The sequence below is a fragment of the Protobothrops mucrosquamatus genome, unplaced genomic scaffold, assembly GCF_001527695.2.
Source record: "Protobothrops mucrosquamatus isolate PMUCROS unplaced genomic scaffold, P.Mucros_1.0 scaffold56, whole genome shotgun sequence".
NCBI lineage: Eukaryota > Metazoa > Chordata > Lepidosauria > Squamata > Viperidae > Protobothrops > Protobothrops mucrosquamatus.
In genome coordinates this window covers 399,895-426,027 of record NW_015386436.1, presented here as the reverse complement: position 1 = coordinate 426,027, position 26,133 = coordinate 399,895, and the positions used below count along the sequence as shown (strand labels likewise).

At 42.4% G+C, this 26,133-nt stretch overlaps 1 protein-coding gene across 1 annotated transcript in view; it reads right to left on the bottom strand.

The window, feature by feature from the left end:
- The window catches only part of MAP2K5 (mitogen-activated protein kinase kinase 5), a 118,146-nt gene that overhangs the window by 72,311 nt on the left and 19,702 nt on the right, over positions 1-26,133 (bottom strand). The window contains exons 7-12 of the mRNA XM_015811894.2: positions 22,196-22,260; positions 10,125-10,164; positions 5,237-5,305; positions 5,060-5,141; positions 4,311-4,372; positions 916-964 (exon numbers count right to left, since the gene is read on the bottom strand). Of these exons, the coding sequence (XP_015667380.1) occupies positions 916-964; positions 4,311-4,372; positions 5,060-5,141; positions 5,237-5,305; positions 10,125-10,164; positions 22,196-22,260 (367 nt within the window). The remainder of the gene's footprint in view (positions 1-915; positions 965-4,310; positions 4,373-5,059; positions 5,142-5,236; positions 5,306-10,124; positions 10,165-22,195; positions 22,261-26,133) is intronic.

Below are 26,133 nucleotides of genomic sequence, written 5' to 3'. Positions count from 1 at the left end.
GAGAGATTGGCTGAAATGCAAGGCACAGACGATCCCTTGCACAAGCTAGATGGTTCTCTCTTTTCTTGGCAAAATGTTCTACACTGAACGTTTTTCACAAAAAAATCTACATGTTTTACCAGCTGATGGAAGACGCATGGATTTCCTACAAAAAAGCAAGCCTTAGCAAAAAAAGATCTGTTCACTCAGACACTAGACCAGGGGTGGGGAACCTTGGCTCTTTTATGACTTGTGGACTTCAATACCCAGAATTCTTGAACCAGCCATGCTGACTCAGGAATTCTGGGAATTGAAGTCCTCGAGTCATAAAAGGGTCAAGGTTCCCTACTCCTGCCCTAGACCATTTGACCAAGCATAGGAAGCAACTGGGGACTCTGATGAAAGATCACCCCCCAAGAAAGAGGTTTAGCAAGATAAGGAAACAAAGAAAAAAAGGTCTGTACCAGAAAAGCTCCAGGAAGATGCCAGGCGACAAAAGCAAACTCACCTATTATTATTATTTAATGGGCTAATGTGGAATATTCCAAATACATGAGAAAGTGAAACCATCTTGAGACCTTACTTTGTTTTTGAATCTCACCCCAGTCTATATGCAAACCGACCTTCACAGATCTCCACTGAGTCAAAGAAAGGAGGCTCGGGAGCCCCTGCCGGGTTTTGCTCCCCAGTCAAGGCCGACTGCAAGGGAGGGGACGGGGCTCCTCTCGGTTTCAAGGCCGCTGAGCCAGCATGGAGGCCTGAAGACATTTCCCTGGTCTTGGGGCCAGCATGATGTCACGGAGCGCTCTTCAAAGATTGTGTGGTCTTAAATTCCACCACAAGCCGGTTAATTTCAAGATCTCAAAATTCCTTTCCTGAAATTGGTCTGAATCGTGACATTCAAATGAAACATAAAAGAACAAATACGCAACTCACCTCTATGTAAAATTTTTAAGCTCCATAAATAAGTAAGGCCTTTAACAACCTACAAATCAGGAAAAAAAGAAATGGGTCAATATATTTAATACATAGCATAACAGGGAGATGCGTATTTTCATTTTGCGGAGCTAGGATTGAAATCTAGTGATGCAAAAATTACAAAAGAAAAGTGAGTTGGCTGAGTCAGGCCTCAACTTTGCCCTTTGAGGATCTTCCCCATTCTTACCCCCTTGGTGTAGGTAAGTCTTTCTAGGCTACACTGGAAAGTCAAAACAGTTTGGAAGAAGGGAAGAGAAAACTTCTTCCATGAAATTTTTTTTCACCATAGGGTTTTCTCTTGCCTTCTTCAGACTTTTTGACTTGTCCATGAAGTTCAACATGAGTCGAGCTTTAGCCAAAGAAGTATTTCTGTTTTTCCCTCTTGGAATCTAGAAACCACCAGTTTTATCTTGCAATAAACTAAGGCATGAGAATAAATCTTCGCTTAATAAAAAAAAATGTCCACATTTCCATCTTACAATGGAAAGCAACTAGTCTTACGTTTTCAGAGTTTGCAAATATTTCATTATTAGAGACAGAAACGTAGGATGTTATTGGGGGAATAACATAACATACCACATAACAAAGAGGTAACTAAGTGCCTTGGTTTTTTACTGCATAATAGCAACTTCAGCTCACATAGCAGATGGAAATAGTGTTTTCTTTTTATTACAAAGAGTGACACAATTTGCATGGGTTTTAATGATGCATTTTTAACATTAAAGGTAAGAATGTTATCAAGAGAGAGAACAAAACCCCCACGTGTAGGAGTGCACAGACTGCTTTAGAGGTTGGATGTATCTGTTGAATGAATGGCTATACAAATGTCCTATTAACCAAACAACGGAATGGTTTTCATTTCTGTGTTTAAGACTGTTTTATAAATACAGGTCCAAAGATCTCCCACAGCCTCTTAGGCATCGATCAGACATCTCACTATTCATTTACACTAAACAAAAGGACATTTTCCAATCTGGGGCACAAACACAAAGTATTAAGCATTCAGTTGTGAAAGAGATGCCAGCAGAGAACAGCTCTTCACTAGATACTCCAGAAGCTATTGGAGGAACTCAATAAGGTAGGTTAGATAACAATGACTTGACAGAGCCTTGACACAAGCAGTTGTTGCACCTGCCATCAATCACTCATTTTCTTGACAGTTTAAGGACACCTCTGGGGGGGGGGGGGAGAAGGGTACGGGTAGAAAGAACCTATAATCAACATTAGCACTTCAAATACAGTGCAAGATGTCTCTACATCAAGAACTGAAAGGAAAATAAATGGGTAAAATGGCAAGTAAAATCCAAACCAATGTTAACTTAGGCAAGATACTGATGGGAGATGCTTGGAGCTGGCCCTTCTCTGCTGTCTTTCCTTGCTGTAGCAAATACACAAAGAAAGAAATCCAAGAGAAGGCAAATCAAGACTTTTACTTATATTTTTGTGGTAGGGTGACTGCAATAGAGTAGAGTAGAGTAGAATAGGTTTATTGGCCAAGTGTGATTAGACACACGAGTGTAGATGCAAAACCACAAAGTAATAATAATCATAATATCAAAGTAATAATAATCACGATAATGATACCAATAAGAGAAGGTAGCAGAACAGATGAGAAGGATAATAGTAATGCGACTCTACTACATGAGTAAATATACTTAGACATAAGACAGCACTGTGGGAATTAGATGTTCAGCAGTGTGATGGCAAGGAGGGAAAAACTATCTTTGTATCTGGTAGTTTTGGCATGCAAGGCCCTATAGCAACGTCCAGAGGGGAGAGGTTGAAACAGATTATGTCCAGGATGTGTGGGGTCTGTAGATATTTTCTCAGCCCTCTTTTTGACCAGGGCAATATACAGGTCCTCAATGGAAAGCAGACTGGTTGCAATTGTTTTTTTCTGCAGTCCTAACTATCTGATGGGCGTCTGTACCTGTCCTGTTTGATGGCTGTACCAAACCAGACAGTTATAGAAGTACAGATGACAGACTCTAAAGCAAGTACAAATGAAGTACTCAAAAGCAATTGACAAGATTCAGAGACCAAAATAAACCTAAAGTAAATATAGTTTAGAATTCATGGATTTTCTTAGCATTTTCTTCCCCGGTCTATTTGCCAAAATCTCTCACCAATAGGCTGTTTACAGATGGGGTGGGTGGGAGGAGAGCATTAAATTGTCCCATTCAACCTCTGTCTCAAAAATAAATAACTGGTTGGTATTTCTATCTTAGAGTCAGATAGTTCTGGCTATTTCATATGCCCTTATTCTGAGTTCACGTTTTAAAATTTAGATGTGTGAGAACAATCCCTTTAAAGTCAATTTGTCAAACAGCAAGCCAATTCATTGCACAGCCTTCAGCACACTAGGAATTCTTTGCCTGTAAAACATTTAGAAGACGCCACCTGAAATTCTATCTTGTCAGGGTGAACACGATCCCAAGAAGTAGAAAGTCTTTTTAGTCAAATGAAAGTTACAGGCGTAATTATTTAATAAGTTGCAAATTATTCCAAAAGGAAAATGAAACACTTTTCAGCTCGCTGAAACAAGCCACGTGAAAATCCCCAGGCTCTCCCACACCACAAGAAACCACATTGGGCTCAAAAGTAAACCCATCTGGAACTGTTCCAGAGGGAGCACATCTGATGAAAAGATGCTCTTTGCGCATGCATCTGAAGTACAGAGGATGAAGCCGAGCTGTGAATTACAATGAAAGTAGCCTAAATAGCTGTCTGCGTTAGATTAAAGGGTTTCAGTTGTCAGCTTGATGTATAATGAGTGTGGAAAACAGGAATTTAATTAAGTAGTACATTATAGAATAACTCTGATATGCTTTAAACCACTTAAATTATCAAAGCCTGCCTCTGATTTAGCCATTGTGCAACAATCCCCCTCTCTCAATGGTCAACTGGGCGTTCATCTTGCTGGCCTTTGTTCAGCTTTCAAATATTATGACATGCTGGCTCCAATTTGGTCAGTTCCGCTTAAGAACACCCTGCGGTGTGTGCAAAGGCGGATGAGGCATTATCAGGGCACTCTGCTCCCTTTTCACAGCCATGTTTACCCAGAAATACAAAGACTATTGTGCAATCTTGAAGATGATTATGGCGTATGTTCTCTGAATTCAAATACTTTCATTATATGCTTTTATTCAAGTGAACCTTAATCCATGCTGTAATCAATCAGTTCACTTTCTAAGCATTATAAGACTCTCTAATTTTCCCCATTTTTCTTGTCCCCCCGTCAATTGCTTCTACTGCACCTACACACATTGTTTTGCAATTCTATGATTGTGATTAAGCAATTCCACATTTATTAAATGTTTCAAGAACGGATATACCCCATACATGGTACTCACAGCTACAGCTATTCTTCCCAAGACGTGTTCTGGAATTTTTCTGTAGACATCTAAAGAGCCCCCTGCAGGGAGAACAAAACATGATCAGCTAAAGTTAAGCTGGTCTTCTCTAAAAATGTCACGTAGATCAGGGGTCTCCAAACTTGGCAATTTTTAGACTTGTGAACCTCAACTCCCAGAATTCTTCAGCCAGCATGACCTAGACGATTGGGTGTACACTTTGCTGTCTAATCAACTGGTGAGGAATCTGTGCCTGGTTTGCTCAAGAAATTTATCCTGAAGTGAAAGTGCAAAGTAAAGCAATCTTTAAGATTGTCATTAAAAAAACCCAGCAACACTTAAACTGCCATTTCAACCCACAAGAAACAACTTAGAAGAAAAATCTGTATTGGTGACTAAAGGTGTAAGACGAAGGAACAGATGTTTTGTTAGTAAATACAGATTGCATGGAATTGGGAAATATCAAACCACATATAAACCACCATTTATTTCTGCCCTATCTAAATTTTCAGTAAGTCTGTGCAGCTCTATTCAAGAAAACAGCATCAAGAAATAACTCTTGCTTGCCTGATGCATTGAGCCTTGTGAATGTTATTCTTAAAATACTTTTTTTTTAAAAAAAAGAAAAGAAAATCACTATCTGTAGGATTCATTTCATGGTTCTAAGGGATATTCTCCAACCAATTCCTATTTTCCAATTCCTTTTTTTAAACTATAGTCCTTCACCAATGTTATGGTATATCACTTACCATCCATAAATTCAGTACAAAGGGAAATCCGGTTTTCTACAAAAAAAGCACCATAAAATCCTATGATGTAGGATGAATCACACTGTAAAAAAAAAAGAAAGAGCAGGTTAAATTATTTTTTTAAGAAAAAAACGCATGCTAAACAGAATTGAAAAAGAAGTGCTAGAAAAGCATTACCTTATAAAGGATTTCTAATTCAGACATAATCTGTTTCTGAAGTTCTAGTGTAATATCTAAAGGAATCACCTGAAAATAAACATGATTATTTATCAGCAAGAAACATTCCTGTACCATTTCTTCTTTTTTTAAATGTATAAGCTCTAGTTTACATCAAGAAAAAAAAAATCTAGCATGTTTTTAGGTGGCACAAGTTTTGTCCTCACTGTTACTGGATCAATGCCATAGCCCAGTGTTTCTCAACCTCGGCCACTTGAAGATGGGTGAACTGCTGGCTGGGGAACTCTGGGAGTTGAACTCCACCCAGGTTGAGAAACACTGGAAAAATCCACCAGGAGGTGGTTCAGAGATTAACCTAGATCAGTTATACAATGTAACTTGACTTCTGGTACTTAAAATTACATCTCTTCTGAGTCAAGCTTGATTTTTGGTGACTTCATGGAGATGACCCTACCGCCACTTTCTGGGATTTTCTTTGATTTCCCAGCTTAGTATTCCTGACAGGCACCCATCCATGTATGGACCAGACCCACACCTGTTTAGCTTCCAACCCCACACAAGATGCTGCCATGTGCAAAACCCACCCTAATTATCCTACCACAGGGGATCCTAGTGGGCAGCCACCCTAGGAGCGGCAGATTCATTGATCTGGAAGGAAAACAGAAAATTCCTATCTTCTCCAGGACATTCTGTGTTCAGAATGAAATGTTTTGCCCCTACATAACTACAGGTAGTCCTTGACCTACGACCACAATTGAGCTCAAAGTTTTTGTTGCTGTGAGACTGTTTTTAAGTGAATTTTGCTCCATTTTATGATCACCCTTCTACAGTTGTTATCACTGCAATTGTTCGGTTAGCAACAAGGTTGATAAGTGAATCTGGCTTCTCCACTGACTTTGCTGGTCAGAAGGTTGCAAAAAGGGGATCATGTGACTCCGGGACACTGTAACCGTCATAAATATGAGTCAGTTGCCAAGCATCTGAATTTTGACCATGTGACCCTGGGCTGCTGCAATGGTCGTAAGTGTGAAAAATGGTCGTAAGTCACTTTTTTCATTGCTGTTGTAAATTTGAACGGTCACTAAATGAACTATTGTAAGTCAAAGATTACCTTTATTATTTAAATGTTGGTATTTTTAGGACAAATAATACCTGGAAATACCTGGAATCTCTGACAATTAGACTAGGAAATGTGAGGCTGGATCCCACCTGCTTTGAACCTTCTCCAAATGCCATCCCTGCCTGGCAAAAACAGGGTCCAGGCCTACACTTCTCAGAATCTGGATGGGAATTTCAAGATCAGTCGTGCTTCCCGGATTCAGCCCAGCCAGCGCTCCTCCTCCGCAGCTTGGCTTCTAACGGAAATTTCTTTCAATCCCTTGCTCACATCCAGCTGATCTCTAAACCTACATTTTTAAAGTATTGATGTCTGTCTAAACAGGGAAAAAAGTGCATAACCATTTCTATCAAGAATTTGCTTTAGGGTTATTTATAAAAGCTGTAACTGTAATAGAAACGCTGCCAAGAAAACATTTAACACATTTCTCCAAATCAATAGTCATTTGCCAACAATATTCACTTACATTTTTTTTTCTGGATGGAAAGCTTAAAACAAAGTAAACTGCTGGAACCGTTATATCAATTTTGGTCCTTAGAGGAGCAAGGAAAATTTAACCCTCTCTGGACTCTAAAAGAGACCATTTTAAACTTTAATGTTCCTCTTCACTTTATAACCAGTTCAGCTTCCCTCAAGACGAGCTTGCCCACCGCAAAACCTTCGGCTGGATATTGATCAGAGTGGATGACACAGAAGACAAATTCAGTATCGGCCAAGATAGGAAATGAAACAAGAAAGCCCGAAAGCTGCTGTAACTTACAGGTACGTTGATTTTTAAGAATACGAGGGGTGGGGCCCATTTTGTATAGAATAGTGGGACAGGGCTGCTTCCCCAAATTATATATTCACATTGTATACATCACATTGTGCTACACAGACCTTGTGTACAAAGTCTCTGTATTAAAGGTACAGATTAGATTAATAGGTACAAATTATAAACACTGTGCATTACAGGTACAGATTAGGTGAATAGCAGTAACTGCAAGAGGGATCTCGGAGTCCTAGTGGACAATCACTTAAATATGAGCCAGCCGTGTGCTGCAGCTGCCAAAAAAGCTAATGCAATCCTAGCCTGCATTAACAGAGGGATAGAATCAAGATCATGTGAAGTGTTAATACCACTCTGTAATGTCTTGGTAAGACCACACTTAGAATATTGCATCCAGTTTTGATTAGTATATTATAAAAAAAGATGTTGAGATTCTGGAAAAAGTGCAGAAAAGAACAACAAAGATGATTAAAGGGCTGGAGGCTAAAACAGTCAGACAATTGACTGTCTAGCCTCTTCTTGAAAATCTCCAGTGATGGAGCACCCACGATTTCTGGGGGCAAGTTGTTCCACTGGTTGATTGTCCTCACTGTCAGGAAGTGGCCCAGCCTGACGCCATCCTCTCTGTTAAATAACAGCCAGGCCACAGAGAAGGGATTTCTCAAGGCGGATTTCAAGGAGAAAGGGTTAAACCCCACCAGAAATACCTGAGCCATTTTCTCTGCTACACCTCCAGGACAAACAAGGATGAGTTGTCAAGTTAAATACAAGCACTCAAGTGACGGAATTATAATTTACTTGGTGCTCAATTTAAATTAGTGAGAGGCTATTAAAATATACAGTATAGCGATGGCAATTCATCACGGGCTGTCATGGATGACTTCATCTATTTGCCAGAGTTGCGTGTGTGCCACTAAAGGGAATGAGAGCAAAATCACAGGTCAAATTAAGCTGCAATTCCATTTTAATTCACTTATTTAATCTGTGGCAATATAATTGTCTTTTACAGTATGTACAACTCAGAAGAAATTTGGGAGTTCGATAGGCAGTATACAAATGATTAATCAAATGGACCATTTAAATGCTAGTTAAGAGCAGAAGAAACTCCCAGGAACTGCAGCCTCGCAGCCGGTGCTTCAGTGATATGGGAAAGTCTCTGGCAACTAGCAAGTGTTGACCACACCAGGAGGATGGAGGCCTTGGAGAAGATGGCCAGGACTTGGTCACAAACCCACATCTGGGGTTTCCTCCACCCTGATTTCTTACACTTTTAACACAATTTACATGGGATTTTTTTTATTGCCATCTATAAATGGAAACAATTTATTCCTCTGCCAAAGAGCCAGACCTAAACATATGCAACAAAGAATATTTTAAAGGATTTAGAGACTGGCAATCAAATAGAAGTAGTCCTTGACTTACGTCCTTTTGTTGAATGATAGTTCAGAGTTACATTGCCATTGAAAAAAGTGACTTATGACTTGTCCTCAAAGTTACAACCGTCACTCTATCCCCGTGATAACAATTGCAATTTGGCAACTGTCTTGCATTCATGAGGGTTGCAGTGTCCTGCAGTCACGTGATCATAATTTCCTAGCTGGCTTCCAATAAGCAAAGCCCAATATTTACATTTTGATACTCACCACTCACTGGAGCACAAAAATGGGAGTGATCGGAACCCTACACCACCGGGCTGAAGGTCTCCAGTGGGTGGTGAGAATCAAAATGTAAATAAAGATCTCTCTGTGGAAGTTTTCTGTAAACTTCAGTGTTAAGGCTTCTGTGTTCCTTAATGTGTACTGCGCAGTCCAGGAAGGCCAGACTATTTTCCTTAACAACTTCCCTTGTGAACTTGATGTATCTGTGAACAAGGGAAGATGTTAAGGAAAACAGTTGATGTGTCTGGTGAAGGCTTCCAATTCCTGTGTTTTAATCTTGACCTAAGTATCTTCCACATATCTATACTAGTGAGTGGGTGGAATTCCTGTGATGGAGTTTAGGGCTTTGATTTCTTTCTCTTCCATGTAGAGATTGGCCACAATGGGGGACACAACGGAACTCATGGCACAGGAGGGTTTTTGTCTGTAGAAACCAGAGCAACTGACTCCTGTTTAGGATGGCTGCCGTGTCCTGGGACCACGTGATCACCTTTGGCCACCTTCTGAGAAGCAAAGTCAATGGGGAAGCGAGATTCACTTAGCAACCATATTACCAACCTAACAGTTGCAGTGATTCATGTAACAACTGTGGCAAGAAAGGTCATAAAATGGGACAAAATTCACTTAACAACTGTCTTGCTTAGTAACAGAAATTTTGGGATCGATTGTGTTATGTATGCAGTAAAAATGTTTGGGGATGGTGAAAAATGAATCTTAAGAGGAAGCAATTTTAAGAAGAATTTGTTGTTCCACCAGAACATCATGATGGAGGAGAAGAATTTGGTAGGAAATTATCTGTAATTCTCCCTCAGAAAGAGGCTGGACAGTCAGGCATCAGCCCTGGAGCAGACATAAAAGCCTTAGCTTCCACTTTCTTTCTTAAGGCATTTAAGAATCTTAATTTTTGAATATAATCAAGAGGAAAGAGAAGAAACCACAATTTAACAATCTAAGATGAGAAAACTTATGAGATATACTGAGACGCTGACTTCAGATAGTTAAATAATCATACCATCAAATTAAATACTACACTGGAGAAAGGCCCCCTGAACACTTGTAGAGAATCTGTAGGGTTTTTTTTAAAAAAATAATAATACTAACATAAAGCCACCATTGTCAGTTCTGCAATAGATTAGAAGTCTTTCCTGCCTGTATTCCTCTCAGGACCAAGTTGTACAACCAAGAAAAGGAAGAAGAGATTGCTTTGTACTTCCCTCACTTATAAATTGTGCCCTTCAGTCCGGATGTGTGTTCACTGCAAAAATTGGCTTCACGTAATAAAGTCCTGGAAGAAGAAGACTGGGGCAGGGGAATCTTTTAAAGCAGATTTGTGAACAGACTTACCTTTACGGCTAGTATTTTCCCACTGGGGACATGGTTTGCTCTGCATCCAAAGAAGAAGACAGTCAGTTTAAAGCAAAGAAAAATCACAGCCATATTTTCAGTTTTACACAATGCTTGTTAAAGTTTCTAGCTAATGGCATCCCTGAGCAATTGAAGTTGTATGCTCGAGTGATATATGCAACAAGCCCAGTTCCAGTGATGCGGGCAGTTCCATACCCGAGCAACAAACAACTACAAAAATCAATCCTTGCAATGTGTGACTTATCAAGCTGAATAAAGCCTATCAGCCATGTCACACACACGCTCAGCAAACAACTCCCTGAGTCTCCCATTTCTGTTGCCTTTCCAGAACGAAAGGCCCAAGGAAGACTTGACAAACCTCAGCACGGAAAGCGAGGACCGGCCTAAAACAATGACCCTTCCAAGGCTAATTTCCAGCCCTCAGGGCGCGTTGTGTCCGTAGAAGGGAGCCCTCTCAACACAAGGAAATGCCCACAGAGCCAGCCAGATGCTTCCATGGTCTGAGCTGAATCATGGAATCCAAGTTGGAAGTGGCCACTGAGGCCTCAAGTAGAACTCCCTGCTTTGGCAGAGATCCAAATTAAAGCATCCCAGATGGATGCTGGTCCTGCTTCTGCTTGCACACATCGAATGATCAGGAGGCCATCACCCCTTGGATGCACTGTCAAACCATTTGTGTGGCTGGGAAGTTTTTTTCTGCTACAGTTCAGTTGAAATTTGCTTTCCAATAACTTAAAACCCCTTATTTTGCGTCCTTCACTCTGGAACAAGAGAGAGCAGGTCTTGACCTCTCTTTGTGAAGGATCCTTTCGGGCACTGGAAGAGGGCTTCCCACACCTGTTCTTCCTGAAGGCTAAACATACCAGCTTCCTAAGACTCAACCTCTGGCCCTTTCATGATCCTTGTTTCTCTTCCCTGAACCAGTTCCACGTTCTCAGAATACATCTTAAAATGTGCTGCCAAAAACAGTACTCAACGTGAGTCCTGGAAAAAGTAGAATTGAATGATTACTTCTGACAAATCAGCCATCAATAGGCACGTAGACATTAACAACATCTACAGACTATGCAAAAGAGACAATCCACGAGCCCAAAAGAGAAAAAGACCCAAGCATCTCTCCACCACTAATCAGCACTCAGATCAGCATGGATTAGCTCCAAGGTCAACTTCAGACCAACAATCAAGTAAGCAAGACCCCAATCAAGAAACTGCCGAAGAGCCAACAGCAAACAGCCCAACCAAAGAATCCCTAAGACCCCCCACCCACCCACCCAGACAGGCAAGACGCCAGAACAGAAACAGGCAGCTAACAGCACTCCTTATTATGGTACCACTGATGATGTTACCTAGGTAGGGTAATGAAACGTCTGCAAGAAAACAAGCAAGCTCAGAGAGCACCAAGGAGCCCTCACTGATTATTTCACACTGTGTAGAAACCACACAACTTGTGGTATACTGTATCTTGGAATTATATTTGATAATTTTTTGCAGTTCGATTATCCTCCTGACTCCATTCAGTTTATAGTCAGCTACCATTTGAAGTTTCTATCTGAAAGCTATGTATTCTCCATTCCAGCTATGGGGAAGGTATGCATCTGATTTCTGTGCTTTAATGAATTTTAAAAAGTATCTTCCTCTAAAAAATATTGCAGAGAAAAAATTACTGGTCTTCACAAACGGAATTTTAGCATTTAAAATGAGTGGTCTGGTAAGTAAATCCTAAAAACACCATAAGAAAAATTATTTCAGACCAAGAATTAACTTTCCTCGAGGGATTACTGAGAGGCCGACAGTGATAGGCAGAGTCATTACATCAGAGTAGGTAAAATGAACTGTAAACTATGGACGAACAGTGGCAAAACATTTTGACTTTTAGATCAGCAGAATGATAACCAAACAGGCTGCTGAGATAGCCTGCTTAACGTCTGTTAGCTTAATATGTCCTGCACGGGGCAGTTTGGCAACTTAATTAGCTTGTCAAGAAAACCGATCTTTTCGTCCCCCTCCTTCCTCTCTGAAGGGGAGGGTTGGTCTCTTGTTTTCAAGTGAATTAAAAAGAAAGAGTTGATGATTTAATTATGATGCACGCCAAGTCATCCGTGGAGGTTTGGGTTAAATTTCCAGCCAAGAGCAGTACCTGGTTTAGTTTACAGAGCATTGACACTAGCAATTTAACATTTAATTATCATTGTGGAAGGGATCACAAAGCGGATACTGTGCCCGTGGGGCACAGAGCACCCCTGGATACTGCAAGCACCACAACTCCCTGGAAAAAAGTAAATGGGCTTATTCCTAACCACCACCACATTCACCGTTGTCTTGACCTTCTCTAGCGCATTATTCGTAAAGTGATTAATGAAGTCTGCATGGGAACTTTGGTTACTCAGAAAGAAAACTGGACACCTTAGCAATGCTTTAATTAACAGCAAACCCTTCCAGGTCGGCTGCAACTCCTGCAGTAATTACCTGTTCCCATAAACTTGCTGGAAAACACATTCAGCCCTAACTGAAGAACCCAAAGTTGACGTTTAAATTATGCAGGTGTTCTCCTGGCTCAACCACTGGCTTCCTGCATTGGCGTCAAGATCAGAATACAGAATAACAGAATTGGAAGGGACCTTGGAGTTCTTCTAGTCCAACCCCTTGCTTCAGCAGGAGACCCTGTACCATTCCGGACAACAAATGGCTGTCCTGTCTCTTCCTAAAACCCTCTAGCGATGGAGATCACTGATGACCCAGTTATGGAGGCCTACAGGTACAAGGGGATGGATGTGCTCAGCTGCTTCCCCTGGCAAAGGACACAGAGAAAAGAGTTTCAGAGCCTTGTTGACTGCAGCAACCAATGACGTGCATTGCTGTGCATTGTGCGTTGCTGATACACAATTTTGGACAGTTTCTATGCTTGCAGTATTAATAGAGCCCCTCCTTGAGGGAGATGGGCCGCCTAGAAACTAATAATAATAATAATAATAATAATAATAATAATAATAATAATAATAATAATAAAAAAGTTGGAAGGGACTTTGGAGGTCATCTAGTCCAACCCCCTGCTCAGACAGGAAACCCTATACCATTTCAGACAAATGGCTGTCCAATCTCTTCTAATACAATATAATATAATAAATTTATTTATTAATATAAAACATGTAACAAAACACAATAAATAATATAATGTAACACAATATATATATAATGTAATATATCCTTAGTGAAACTTCTCAAGCCAACCACCCGGCTCACACAGCACCAAGGATGCCATGGCCTGAGCCGCAGACATTCTCTTCTGCTGGAATATTAATATGATGGAAGTACAATTTGTGACAATTGTGGGCTGGTTACACCAAGAATATAAAACCCATGAAAGGTGCACAGATCTTCGAGTGAGTGTGGGGTACAAAATAAATCACTCCCACAAAGAAAGCAGAGCTTCTTGGAAGGGCATCTTCCAGTCATTGTTCTTGTGAATCCCTTTAATCCGTTCATTCGTTCATTGGCCACCCATCTTACCACAGGGTGACCTTTGCTTTCGGAATCAAGAAAAATGGGGAGCTTTCCTGTTTCCAGATAGCATTTTGTGAATGGGGCACCCAGCCAAAAGAGTAAAGCTCAGATAGGAATTTTGAAATTCCTTTCTGAGTATAAACCAAGCTTAAGAAAGACAATTCCCCCCATCAAGAAAACAACGGCACAGAATTCTCTTGCCAAATGCTACCGATCGGGGTTTGTTATGCTGAGCCTTTTCTGAACAAGATGCAAAGAACAACTTTAAGCAGCACTGGCACAACTGTGTCAAATATTTTATTAAATTTGACTACTGCCTACGTCTTCAGACGTTTGGCACCCTGGAGGGACCATTATCCGTTTGGTGTCATTTGGAAAACTCAAAGGCTTCTCTGCAGGGCCTTCTGACGAGGCAGTGTGCCCAGATGATAAGAGAGCTATTGGGGGCATCGAAAGACAGACGGCGTGATCAAAGGTGCACATGAATGCACACATACACGCTTCATGTGAGCAAATCCTGCCACATTTCCCCTCCCCTCCCCTAAACCCTAATGGGAAAGGTACAACTGGTGAAACAGGCAAGCTGCCAAAAGCCTTTTCACTTCTATGGTTTCTGATGCAAAGTCTGCACTTAAAGGCCAACATTGTTGGGGGCTTGGGAGAACCTCAGTCCCTTGAGGCTGTGTGGACTTCAGTGCTGGCTGGGGAATTCTGGGAGTTGAAGTCCACACAGCTTCAAGGAGCCGAGGCTGAGAAACACTGGCTCAGAAAAGCCATCGGCCTGGAATTACGGGGAGTCCTCGGCTTACTACAGTTCGTTTAGTGACTGTTCAAAGTTACAACGGCACTGAAAAAGTGACTTATGGGCATTTTTCACACTTACGACCGTTGCCACATCCCCACGGTCACGTGGTCAAAGTTCATACGCTTGGCAACTGGCTCACATTTATGACGGTTGCTGTGTCCTGGTGTCATGTGATCGTCTTTTGCCACCTTCTGACAAGCAAATTCTGTGGGGAAGCCAGATCTATTTAACAACCTTATTACTAATTTAACAACTGCAGTGATTCACTTAACAACTGTGGCAAGAAAGGTTGTAAAATGGGGCAAAACTCACCTAACAAATGTCTCGGTTAGCAACAAAAACGTTGGGCTCAACTGCGGTCGTAAGACGAGGACCACCTGTACTTCCAGCACTGAGGCAAAGGCTGGGTGCTTCTTTGACCAGCTTGTTGAAAGCAAACATGAGGTAGTGGTGGTCCAAAGTAGGAGACACCCCCCCCCCTCCTGATGACAGCTTCTTCTTCTCAAATGAAGGGCCAGGGAGCATTAGTGGACCTCAAGCCCCAACCTTTGGAGCACAAAGGATGAACCAGGAGGAGGAAACTGGTCGCTTTGGAGGCCTCTGGCAAGCCAGGAACCCTCCAGTCTCTCCAGCACTCGCTCTGGATGCCACACTGTTGCGGGCAGCTGTTGTCTTGGCTCCATGAAATGTTCCTCCCTGAAAGCCCCCCATGCCCAGAAGAACCCCCTGAATCTGATGCGCCTGGAGCCCGGCCCTGCCAAGATCGAGCAGAGCTTTAGAGGACAAAAGGCTCTTCCGTCTCGTTCAGGAGAGGTTCAGTGTCTCTAAACATTACGCACTGTGCAAGGACAGGAGGCTCAGCAGCTGCAGATGACCCGCAGCAAACCATACCGAGACTCCGTTCCAGGCCTTCTTTGGGCAGATTAGATTTAGCTCTCTGCTAATGGTCAGAGTTTGAGAGTTTTAACGGCAATATTTTCATGTACCGAAACAGCCGTGTGAAAAGAAAAGAGGTTTCCAGAAAATTAGCACTTCGACAGTTGTTGCCTTCTGTAATAGGCGAGCCCATTAGCTGACTTGCTGGCTGTTAAAAAAGGACATTCGGAAGTGAGCAGCCTTGTTGGGCCTCTGCTCATCCAAAGCCACAAGCGATGCCAACCTGCCTTCTCTCCAAAATCCCACCACAGATGCTTGAATGACGACCACAAAATGGTTCATTATTAACTTGAAGGTGCCCTCTGGCCACAGGCCGTTGGCCTCCAAAATGGACTTTTCCAAGACTGCAAGACCAGCCGCCCCAGGCAAACGGGGTGGGGGGGGGGAGAGACGGGGGAGGACCGGAAGAGGAAGAGAGCTTCTAGCCTGGAATCTCGACCTGTTTTTTGTGCACTTGCTAAGAAGTTTTTAAATCACAGAGTGGTAATGTAGGATGACCGTTTCTTATTGAAGGAACAGCATGTTATCTCCACAAAGTATACAGTCCTGCTTCTTTGCCAGGCTTGACAAGAAGACGTTGCAGAATGTTTCTTGAGATGCCAAGGAGCGAGGTTAGCCCCACCACAGTGGTCTTGCAGATCAAGGGGACTTGCAACTGACCTCGTTTAATCAACAGGGCTAATGCCTGTGCAGGAGAGGAGAAAGCCTTAGATCAAATTTCTTGAGGTTGTGTTCCTTAGCAAAATCCCTAGTTTATTTTTAAATCAAGAACAACTTAACTTTTTGCTGAATCTTCAGGAGGATGAGTACAGAGCACAACAAAACAAGTTTAATTTAAGAATCAACTAGTTTCTAATTAAACTGCCATAGGCAGCTGGTTGGATAAGTTTTAATCAGTTTCAGTCACCTATTGATTGGGATACTGAAGCTTAAAAATTAAAAGTAAAAGTAAAAGATGATTTGGGAATTGCTGCATCTCAGAACAACAGTGCAGCCCTCGGTAAATAACTCCTCTTTTAACCATCAGCTAAATGAACACTTCAATACTGCAGTACAAAGTCTTCTGCAAAATTACTTTAACTAACAAGCAGAAATTTATCAGCTTCAGCCAAAATCAATGCTGAAATCAATTTGAACACTGGTTGTGTCTAAAGGGGCTCATTGGCAATTTACGGAAATTACACCATGTAAATGTCTGTGCTTTAATTGAACAGTTTCATCAACTAGGCCGGGATTGCTGTCCATTTATTTATTTACTTTCACCGCAGCACTTCTTCAACAGAGGCGATGGGTTTTGTCAAGGCGAGAGGAGACACTTCATCTTCATTTTATGCACTTTTGTGCGTAACCGATTTTATGAGCTGGGCCACCAACGGCTGGGGTCAGTGGAAACAAGGGAATTGTAACCCCTGGTCAGACTTGGTTAACCTGTAACAATTTTCCCTGCAAATTCTGGGGGACTCTGACCCGTTGGGCAAATGGGAGAGAGCAGGAAGAGACAGAGATGCTCAAGATGTGCTGGAAGAGAGAAAGAGGAAGGTGGGTGGTTTCTTGTCTGGAGTACAAAAAATAGGGTTTGCTAAGCCAAATTAAGAAGGGTGAAACGGAAGGAGCCAGTAACAGGCTTTGCTCTTGAGCAATTATTATTTATTTAGAGTATGATGAGAGCATGGCAAAGAGAAGTAAACATGTACACACAACCCACATAGTTACATACAAAACATTTATGTGGGGTACAGCAGTGGCCTCGTAACTGGATATACATTGAGCAGTTTCTAGCAGCAACTGGCAGCTGGACCCACAGAGAGGAGGCCAAACCAGAAGGCGCCCTGCCGCTTAAAGACACTCCATCAATTAATCCTGTCCACGGTAAATGTGTAGTGTCACTTTCATCTGATGCACAAACATACACACAATCGCACACACTTTCTACTTGAAGACTTCAGCAAGTGTTCATGGGGATGTGCTGTTTTGGGCCACCGTCCCTATTTGGCTAGGTTGAGTATTATGCATTCTGATTCTCCACTCTTGCAGAAAGCCTCAGAAAATACTTCTGCTGGTGCTGAGACCGCCACTGGATCCCAGGGGCCAGGAGGTCATGTGTGCCTGTGTCCTGCTTAGGAATGTCCCAGAGACGGCGGACGAGCTGCTGATGGACAGCAGGGCTGGACTTAGCAGGGCAATTCTGAAATCTGGGCCAAATTACCAAGGTTAAAATGCTACATGATTTTGCAGAGAAAAATATTCAGAAGAGTTCACAAAATATGAGAAATGCTAGGTGTTATTTACCACTGACAAGTTTCAAATAATACCAATAAAGTGTCTTTGTTATAAACAATATAAGGCTGTTTTTCCTCTGTACGAATTTTAAAAAGGGGACACTGCCCTATAAATCACACCGTTAGCATATTTCAAGGAACCCAGGAAGCAATTTTGAAAAAAAAATGTCTTAGAGCTGTGTAAATCACCCTTAGTTTAAAAATGTGGAAGAAAGCAAACCTAGTGCTGTGTTTGGCCTTTCCCATGAATTATTTTCCAAAAAAGCAATTTAAGTAAATACCCTGGATGCGGCAGTATACAAATACTTTCCAGTGTATACACAAGAGTCTGCACTTTCCATCATACCTGATTTTCGAAAATATCTGAAGGGTAGAAAAAAATTACAATACCTAGTTTAAATTAGGTGGAGTAATAAATTTGTATGTAGCCTAACTACCCTGGTTTCACCCCTAGAAACAACTCAGCTGCGATCAGCAGACCATTCCTGGCAACTGTAAGCAACGGTGGGAATTTAGCCTCTCCTGCGCAGAATTCCAGGGGGAACTTCTGGGAAATAAGGGAGGGAGGAAGAGGATGGCCGGCCGAAGGTGCTGGAGGCAGGAGGCTGGAAGCCCAGGGATGCGAGGCCCAGCTCCTGCCCCGGCAGGGATAAACTCTTACGTTCTTTATTGAACTCCTCAGGTTTAGGGAGAGAAAAAAATGTAATTTTCAGATGCTCATGTGCTTGACCATAAGAGAAAAGAGACCATCAAACTCATTGGTTACTAGTCTTCTCCAGCGAGAACCATACAGAAATGTAGCAGAAAATACATAAAATTTATATTAACCGTGACACGCAAACTACCGTACATTAATTAAGTAGTACATCAATGATTAAACTACATAATTTAAAGTGACTCTCTTTTCTCTTACGATCAAGCACATGATCATCTCAAAACTGTATTTTTTCTCTCCCTAAACCTGAGGCGTTCAATAAAGAATGTAAGAGTTTATCCCTGCCGGGGCAGGAGCCGAGCCGAGCCTCTCCAAAACAGGGGTGATCTCTTCTCTACCTTCGAGGCTCCATCCAAGCGCCCAGGGCCAAACGCCGGAAGCTCTCGGGCTCTTTCGAGGCTGCCAAGAGAGCGGCCTCTGGCAAGATGAGTTGGAAGGCCTTGGGGAAGGAGGCGGCCTTCTCCCCTGCTGGCCAGGGGGGGCCCCTCCTTGGTTCTTCCCTGGCTGCTAGCTTCAAAAGGCGCATCGTCCCTCAGTTAGGAAAATGCAAAAATAAGCTAAACACGAAAATAAAAGCTATTTACCACCTTTTCTTTAAACAAACAGAAGGACAAAAAAAAATGGATTCAGCAAGTTCTCCTCAGAAATATCGCTACAGAAATATTGATTTTTTTACTCAACTCAATTGACTGAAAAGTTGTTTGTATAGCAATATTGGCCCAAGCAATCCACTGGAACAATTTTGCTGCACAGAGTAATCAAGTGCATTTCTGAAGTATAATTATATTGTCATAAAAATGAAGCCAAGCTAACCTTCTCTTCGAGCAATAAACCTACAGAGGCAGTAAACCCTTACACACAAAGAGAGAGAGAGACGGATAGGCAGAACTCCATGATAGGGTGTCATCCAAGGAGCCCAGCCCCCTCCCCACACTTGCTGCACTTCCCTTAAGCTATGGTTAGCATGAAAGTGATCAATATCTCAATCTCCATAAACTATTTCAATAATAGTTAGTTCACCTGGAAACAGAAACTGAATGTTTCTGCTCAGCGACCTGAGACTGCCTCCTTGTTTGCTGAACGCGGGTCATATTTCATTGCCATAATGGATATGACTCAGTGCAGGGTTTAGGAGGAGGCAGACAAACACACATTCTTCAGTTACAAATCAATACACGCTGCACACCTTTCAAAAAAAAAAAAAGCCCAGATGTGGGATGCTGGTGGTCAAAAAATACAAAATGTGTCATCAGGAGCAGTTATAATTAATTGATTTGACAAAACAATCATGGGTTCCCTCCAGTGAAGGACCACAGCTGCGGTGGCTGCTGACCAAAACCAAGCTACCTGTGCGCAGGGCTTCAACTGGGCTTTGCCTGCAACAGAGAGGGTTTCTCCTCATGTGTGCCGTGAACGTAGCAAGAGCGCAATTGTTTCCAGTTATTTGCATTACATGTGCGCTGAGGGGGACAATGGAAACGACAAGAGGAGCCCATCGATGCACCCTGGAAGCTGGAGGGTCAGCTCATGACTTCTGACCAGTTAGCCAAAGCTACCCCTAAGAGCCGGGACTTGTTTTGCTTTCTCGGCCCGGAAAGGCCCACATTAACTCACATGCCTGATCTAAGGGTTCCAGATTTGTACCAGCTTGAGGTTGCCATGCCAGTGGAGGCTTACAAAAACTGGATAATTTCATGAAAAATGTGATGGCCAACATAAGCCAATGAAAGTGTTTTTTCTCAAATTATAAAAGAAAAGAAAACGACCCAAAGCTGCTTTTTCAAAAGGCAACTGGACTTCCTTTGTTTTTCCTTGCTTCTCATCCAAGAAGTTTCTTCAGTTCAGTTTTTCTTCAAGGAAAAACAAAGAAAGTCTAGTCACCTTTTGAAAAAGCACCCTTGGGACAACCATGGCCTGGATGACCGAGAATTTCAACAGACAAAAAGAAAATGACACAACCTTAAAAAGTGTCTTGTGTGCTGAAACCATCTGTCTCTGGAAGAAATCTTGATCACCATTCCCCCAAGGTCGTTTCTGAGGGAATTTTACTTCATCCAGTTTTGAGGCCACTGCTGTACATATGTTCCACGTCCTACTGCAGTCTTCTAAGGATCTGTGTCATGCCCCTAATTCCTCTCTTTCCTCTCTGGAAAGTTTCTCCCACCTGCCAATGGACTTGCATTGTGACGGGTCAAGCCAAGGACAAGAGGGCAAATGCCTTTGGAGGGAGTAGACCTAGCAGTTTCAATCGAAAAACTGGAAATCCAGATCCTTAGTGACTAACCGGAGAAATGTCCTGTTGGAATGAGACAGCTCCCGAAAAGAACAATAGTGTGTAGTTATATGAACTTTATCAACCGCTTTTAGCATCTAATCGGAAGAAAGGCAGCATCTTACATTCCATTGCCAAAGCTGAATCAGATAATCCATAACAACTTCATTAAGAACAAACTTCCCAGGATATTAATTTACTTGCATAAATGGCAGGATTCTCAAAAGGCTGTTGCAATTCCCATAATGGCAAAGGAAGCTCATGCAGATCCACCACAATTAGTCTTTGTCATCTAATTCCAAGGAAGCTGTCGATACAGCGGAACGTTGCCTGGCTTTGCTAATGGCCCAGACGAAGGTGAACAAGCTGAAATTAAATCTGGACAAGACAAAGGGGCTGTTTCTTGATCAATGGGAAATCAGGATCAGATATCGGGATTCTACCTCAGCTTGAAGGAGGTCCTAAGGTTTGCAGCTTGTGAATGTTCTTTGATCCTGCACAGTTCCTAGCTTCCACAGGGCAGTTGTGGCAGGCAGCATATTCGCACATTATGGTTCATATATCACCTGTGAGTCTTCATGAGTCAATTATCCTAACTAGGGTTTTTTATGCTTTCGTAATATTGTATTAGACTACTCCAGTGTGCTTCATCTGGGGCTGCTCTTGAAGAACATCTGGAAACTTAAAGGAGGATGTTTGCAAAGCTTGTGTAACGTCCACAAACCAGAAATGGCTTACGAGTTAATAAGTGTCAGTCCTATGTGGCTGAAAGGAGCCCAAGCGATCCACTGCGTGAGGGCGGGGTGCCTAATAACGTAATGTTGGACTAAACCAATTATTCATCTACCTCAACAATCCGTCTACCAATAAAAACCAAGAGAAAAGCTACAATTACGCTATCATGTTGGCATGCACTCTTAAGCACAAATTGTGGTGCATCAAAACAGCATTGTCTTTTTCTGGTATCAGATAACAGAATTATTCTCCATGTTTGCACATAATCTTTGCTAATAGCCATTACAATTATTTCTGGCAAAGTAGTCCACAGATGGATTGCGTCTTACATGGCTATTATCGTATTTTCCATACAGTATTATCATTTAGAAAGTATTTTTACCTTCTGAAAATATTGATCATTGCAATCTTTGCTGGTTGCAAGGGAGCCTGTAACCCTGTTATAAATTTTGGTCTAAATGTATACAAAAATCCTAGGAAAAGGGTATTTCACCTTCATTTAAAATAAAAAGTTTTATCAATTTGGAAACAGCAATTTTAGTCCACAATGGCAACTTTTTTTGATCCTTCACTAAGATTTATTTAAGAGTCAGATACCCTCAACCAAAAAGGTGTATGAAAATCTACTTTTCTAGATATGATTTAGTTATGGAGGCAGCTCCAGCAAACATTAAAGATCACCAGCTTTTCATAGAGGGGGGAAAAGGCCAGCCACCTTGTGACATAATTTTGGAGAAAGGAAAATGTCTCTGCCTTTCCTTTTCCCCAAAGTTGGAGTGAAGGGGGAAGGGGGCGAGGGACACTCACTTATAAACGGTGCCTCCGTTGCCGTGGCCAAGGATGTCTCGATACCGTATGTCTTGTTCATTCATCTCCACCAGGAAGAAAGAAAAACAAAAGAGATGTCAGGCTGGGGATGCAAGTGTCAAGGAGAAGCCACTCTCGGCCATAAACAACCCGCCGTCTGGGTCATTTCAAGTTCAGCTGCAAGAACGAGGAGATCAATACAACATTTGCTGTCCAATTTATAAAAGACAATACCAGGGGACAAAGTGATGGAAAGTTTAATGACAATTTGTTTGCCTGGGTCATTTCATTAAAGTTTGATAAAAGGTGTCAAAATGGAATGATAACATAGCTCAAGAGGCGCCGGGCACCGACCTGGAGGGGAGCGGAAGGCACTGGAGCTCAGAGCATGGCCAAGGCCTGGGCCAGGAGGGGGCTGGGCAGGCCCTCCACCCGGGCGCCGACCTGCAGGCAGCCGCAGAGGACTTCCTGAAACCTGCTCCAAAGCCAGAAAAGAGCCACAACAACGCCCTGCTCAAGTGGCCAGGAAGGGCGGAGGGCTGACCCACGTGGCACAGGCCACCCCCTTTGCAGGCGAGCGCTCAATGTGCAGTTCCCGGGCGCTCTTGCTGCGTAGCACCTGCCTTTCCCAGGTGCAGAGCCCGGGGACAGATCGGCCACCAGCCCAACTACAAGAACCCGAAGGTCAAAATTAGCACCTTGAATTACGTGCAGGAGGTGATCATGGGCCAATCTGGCAATCGGGCCTCAGGCGAATATAAAGGAGCAAAGCCACGTCATGAAAAACAAAACGCTCCTCTATGAATTCTCCTGAGTAAGAAAAGGCTGCTGTAGAAATATGATGTGAGAAATAATTCACATGCCAGAACCATGATAAAAATAATCTATTGGAAAGGCTACTTTAAAGACCTATCTTAAAATGCCTTCAATGCAATGATTACGTATATATCCAGGGAAATATTTTTTTCAGGTCTAAAACTTGGGCAATCTGTGATTGTTAGATGCGCAATGCCACAAAAACAGCCATTTATTTGGCATATTTAGTTTGTTGCAGTGAACTTACTGTATGGAAATTAATTAATAGATAATGGACACTCATGAATCAAAACAAATGTTCATACAATGTGGGTTATTCTTTAAAAGATTTTTCTCCTTTCATGAAAACAGGCCAAGAAGTAAAGACCAACAGCTCCGCCATCATCACTAACACATTTTACAAAATATTTATTTTACAAATGACCAAAAACTAAAAAAAAGTACATGAATTGGTTTAGCAATGTAGAATGCTTATTAAAAAGGGGGAAAAGAAATTTTGGTTTATGCCAATGCTAATGGAAAGGTAGTAAATTATGTAGTCAGTGGTGAGGAAGTGAACTGAGCATCGAAAGAAGCAAAAATGAGACCACATTTCTGCTGGCTTTATTATATGGAAGTGAGAATTCTGGAAAACATGAAGTTAAATACAGTGGGAATGGGATACTTAAAATGTGTCTGCATAAACCAAGATGCAGTGCAGTGGAGAATGAACAAGGCTGAAACCATACGGACTCTCCTAGGAGAGCGAGCAGCCTTTAAGAGAAATTGGTTGATAAGATCTGATTGTGTAGCACAGTGTTTGTCAGCCTTGGCAACTTTAAGGCGTGAGCTTCAACTTCCAGAATTCCCCAACCAACACGGTTGGTTGGGAAATTCCGGGAGTTGAAGCCACATATCTTAAAGATGCCAAGGTTGACAAACACTGGTAAAGAAAGAACAAAGATCAAACTACAAAACAAATGAACAAAGAAAGAATGGAATGAGGGGGAAGGATAAAGGTGAAAGTTGTGATTGAATGGAGTTCATGTGTTCCTCAAAAAGAAATGTGAAAGATTTAAAGAAGAAAAAGCAGAATGTGCACATTGTGGAAGGAAGCATGCTTCAAGGAAATAATAATATGGGAAGACAGAGTGAGTGGTGCTGACATAAACTAGTAACTCCCTTCCTCCCTCCCTCCCCTTTAATTTGTTTCCCATTTCTGACGCCTTTTCTGCCTTCTGCATAATGTTGCCCACCCTCGCAGGGGCAGCCATGAGGGATGGTCTGTGTGGGCGCATTTATTGACTCAGAAGCAAAAGAGAAAAGAAGGAAGGCAATGGAACCATAGTCTCTAGAATAACCTACTCCAGATGTGCCCTGGCTCAATTCTGGGATGTGCCAATTCAACTCCAAAGTGAACGCGTCTTCAAGCTGACCATGGCTGGGTTTGACGGTCACCAGAAGTAGAAAGCTCCCATATCTCAGCAAAGCACTAGAGCTCTGTATGTTTGAAATCCGAGATTGTGAACTTGGGAATAAAGCTTCTCTCTCTTTTCTTAATTGTTTAGAGCCATTTTGGGAGATTATAATTGCCTGAAAGGCAGGTTAAAGCCGCACTAAATAAATAAGAAAACTTCATAAACCCAGCGAGAAATGTCAAGGATTCCTAGCAATTTATTTATTGTGTTTGAGAATCTGAAGGCATCAATCAAATCCTAATAACTACCAACTTTGCAGCAAGCACCAGTACATTATTTTTTCTTATGCAATCTTGATCGGCTGCTGATATTAACAGAATGAACCAAAAGTGAAATAGTATCCAATTATGGATCAGCAAATAAAATAGTCTTTGTTTATATCTGCTGTCTTGGAAAGAATCAGCAGGCATCTCTTGTAAATCATTAGAAAAAATGCTCAATTAATCCTTATTTGATATATCCGGCTACGGCAGGAGCCTCGCCCTGTACGGGCTCCCTCCCCTGAACCAATCAAAGTCCTAATGGCTTCAGAAAGCAGCCACGGTCCATGAACAGACAATTGAAGAGATTTAGTAAATCCCACTTCATGGAGCAGGGACTAATCGGAAAACATGAGCCAGTCCAATGTTTCTTATGAACTGTTGACACTACGTCAATGCTCAATCAATTGGCGGCATTTTCTCTGAGTGACAGAAAAGAAATAAATATGTATACCGCATAACCTATGTCAATGAACCTCGGCAGAAAGCTATTTCTAGCCTGTCAATATTTGATTATCTTGAAGAATCATGTCCCCTTTCTGTTAATGATTGATATGAATTCCTTATTAAACCTAAGTGGAGGCTTTCGGGCAACTAAAGTCTTCATTAATGCTTCAAAGCAGAAGGCAGGAGGCCGCGCTCTCGGAGACAATGTTTCTCTACCTTGGCAATTTTCAGGTGGGTGGACTTCGACTCCCAGCATGGCTGGCTGGGGAATTCTGGGAGCTGAAGTCCACCCATCTGAAAATCAGCACAGCAGAGCTCTTAGGGCACCTCACAATTTAACCCTCTCCTCCACTGGTCCGCCTATGTTAGGCAGGTTCTCACCAACATCAGTGGAGCAAGATAGGACCAGCCTGGATCAGGTCCAGATGCGTCCATCCCTCATAATTCAAAGCCAAGTTCATTCCTGGCACCAGATAGATCGATCGATCCCTGGTACCAGTCCTCTCAATGGGGACGGGGGAGGTGTGGACGCCAGCCCCTCTCGGCCTTCTGCTTTCAGCCGGAGCTCTGCTCCCGGGGGCTCCTTGGACAAGACCATGGGGCTCCCTCCCAGCGCTTCTTCTGCCAGAGGGCGGCCTGCCTTCCCAATCTGGGCTCCAACCTGGGGGTTCCCAGGGGTCCTTAGGGATCACCATTCACCCAAATGACTGGGAGCCTCAGAAACACACCCCGGAAGGCTTTCAGAGCGGCTACAGAGAGTCCTCAATCTACAACAGTTCGCTTAGTGACCGTTCAAAGTTACAACAGCAATGAAAAAGGGACTTATGGCTGTGTTTCACACTTATGACCGTTATAGCATTCCCATGGTCACGTGATCAAAATTCAGACACTTGGCAACTGACTCGTATTTATGACGGTGGCATTATCCTGGGGTGACGCGATCCCCTTTTGCGACCTT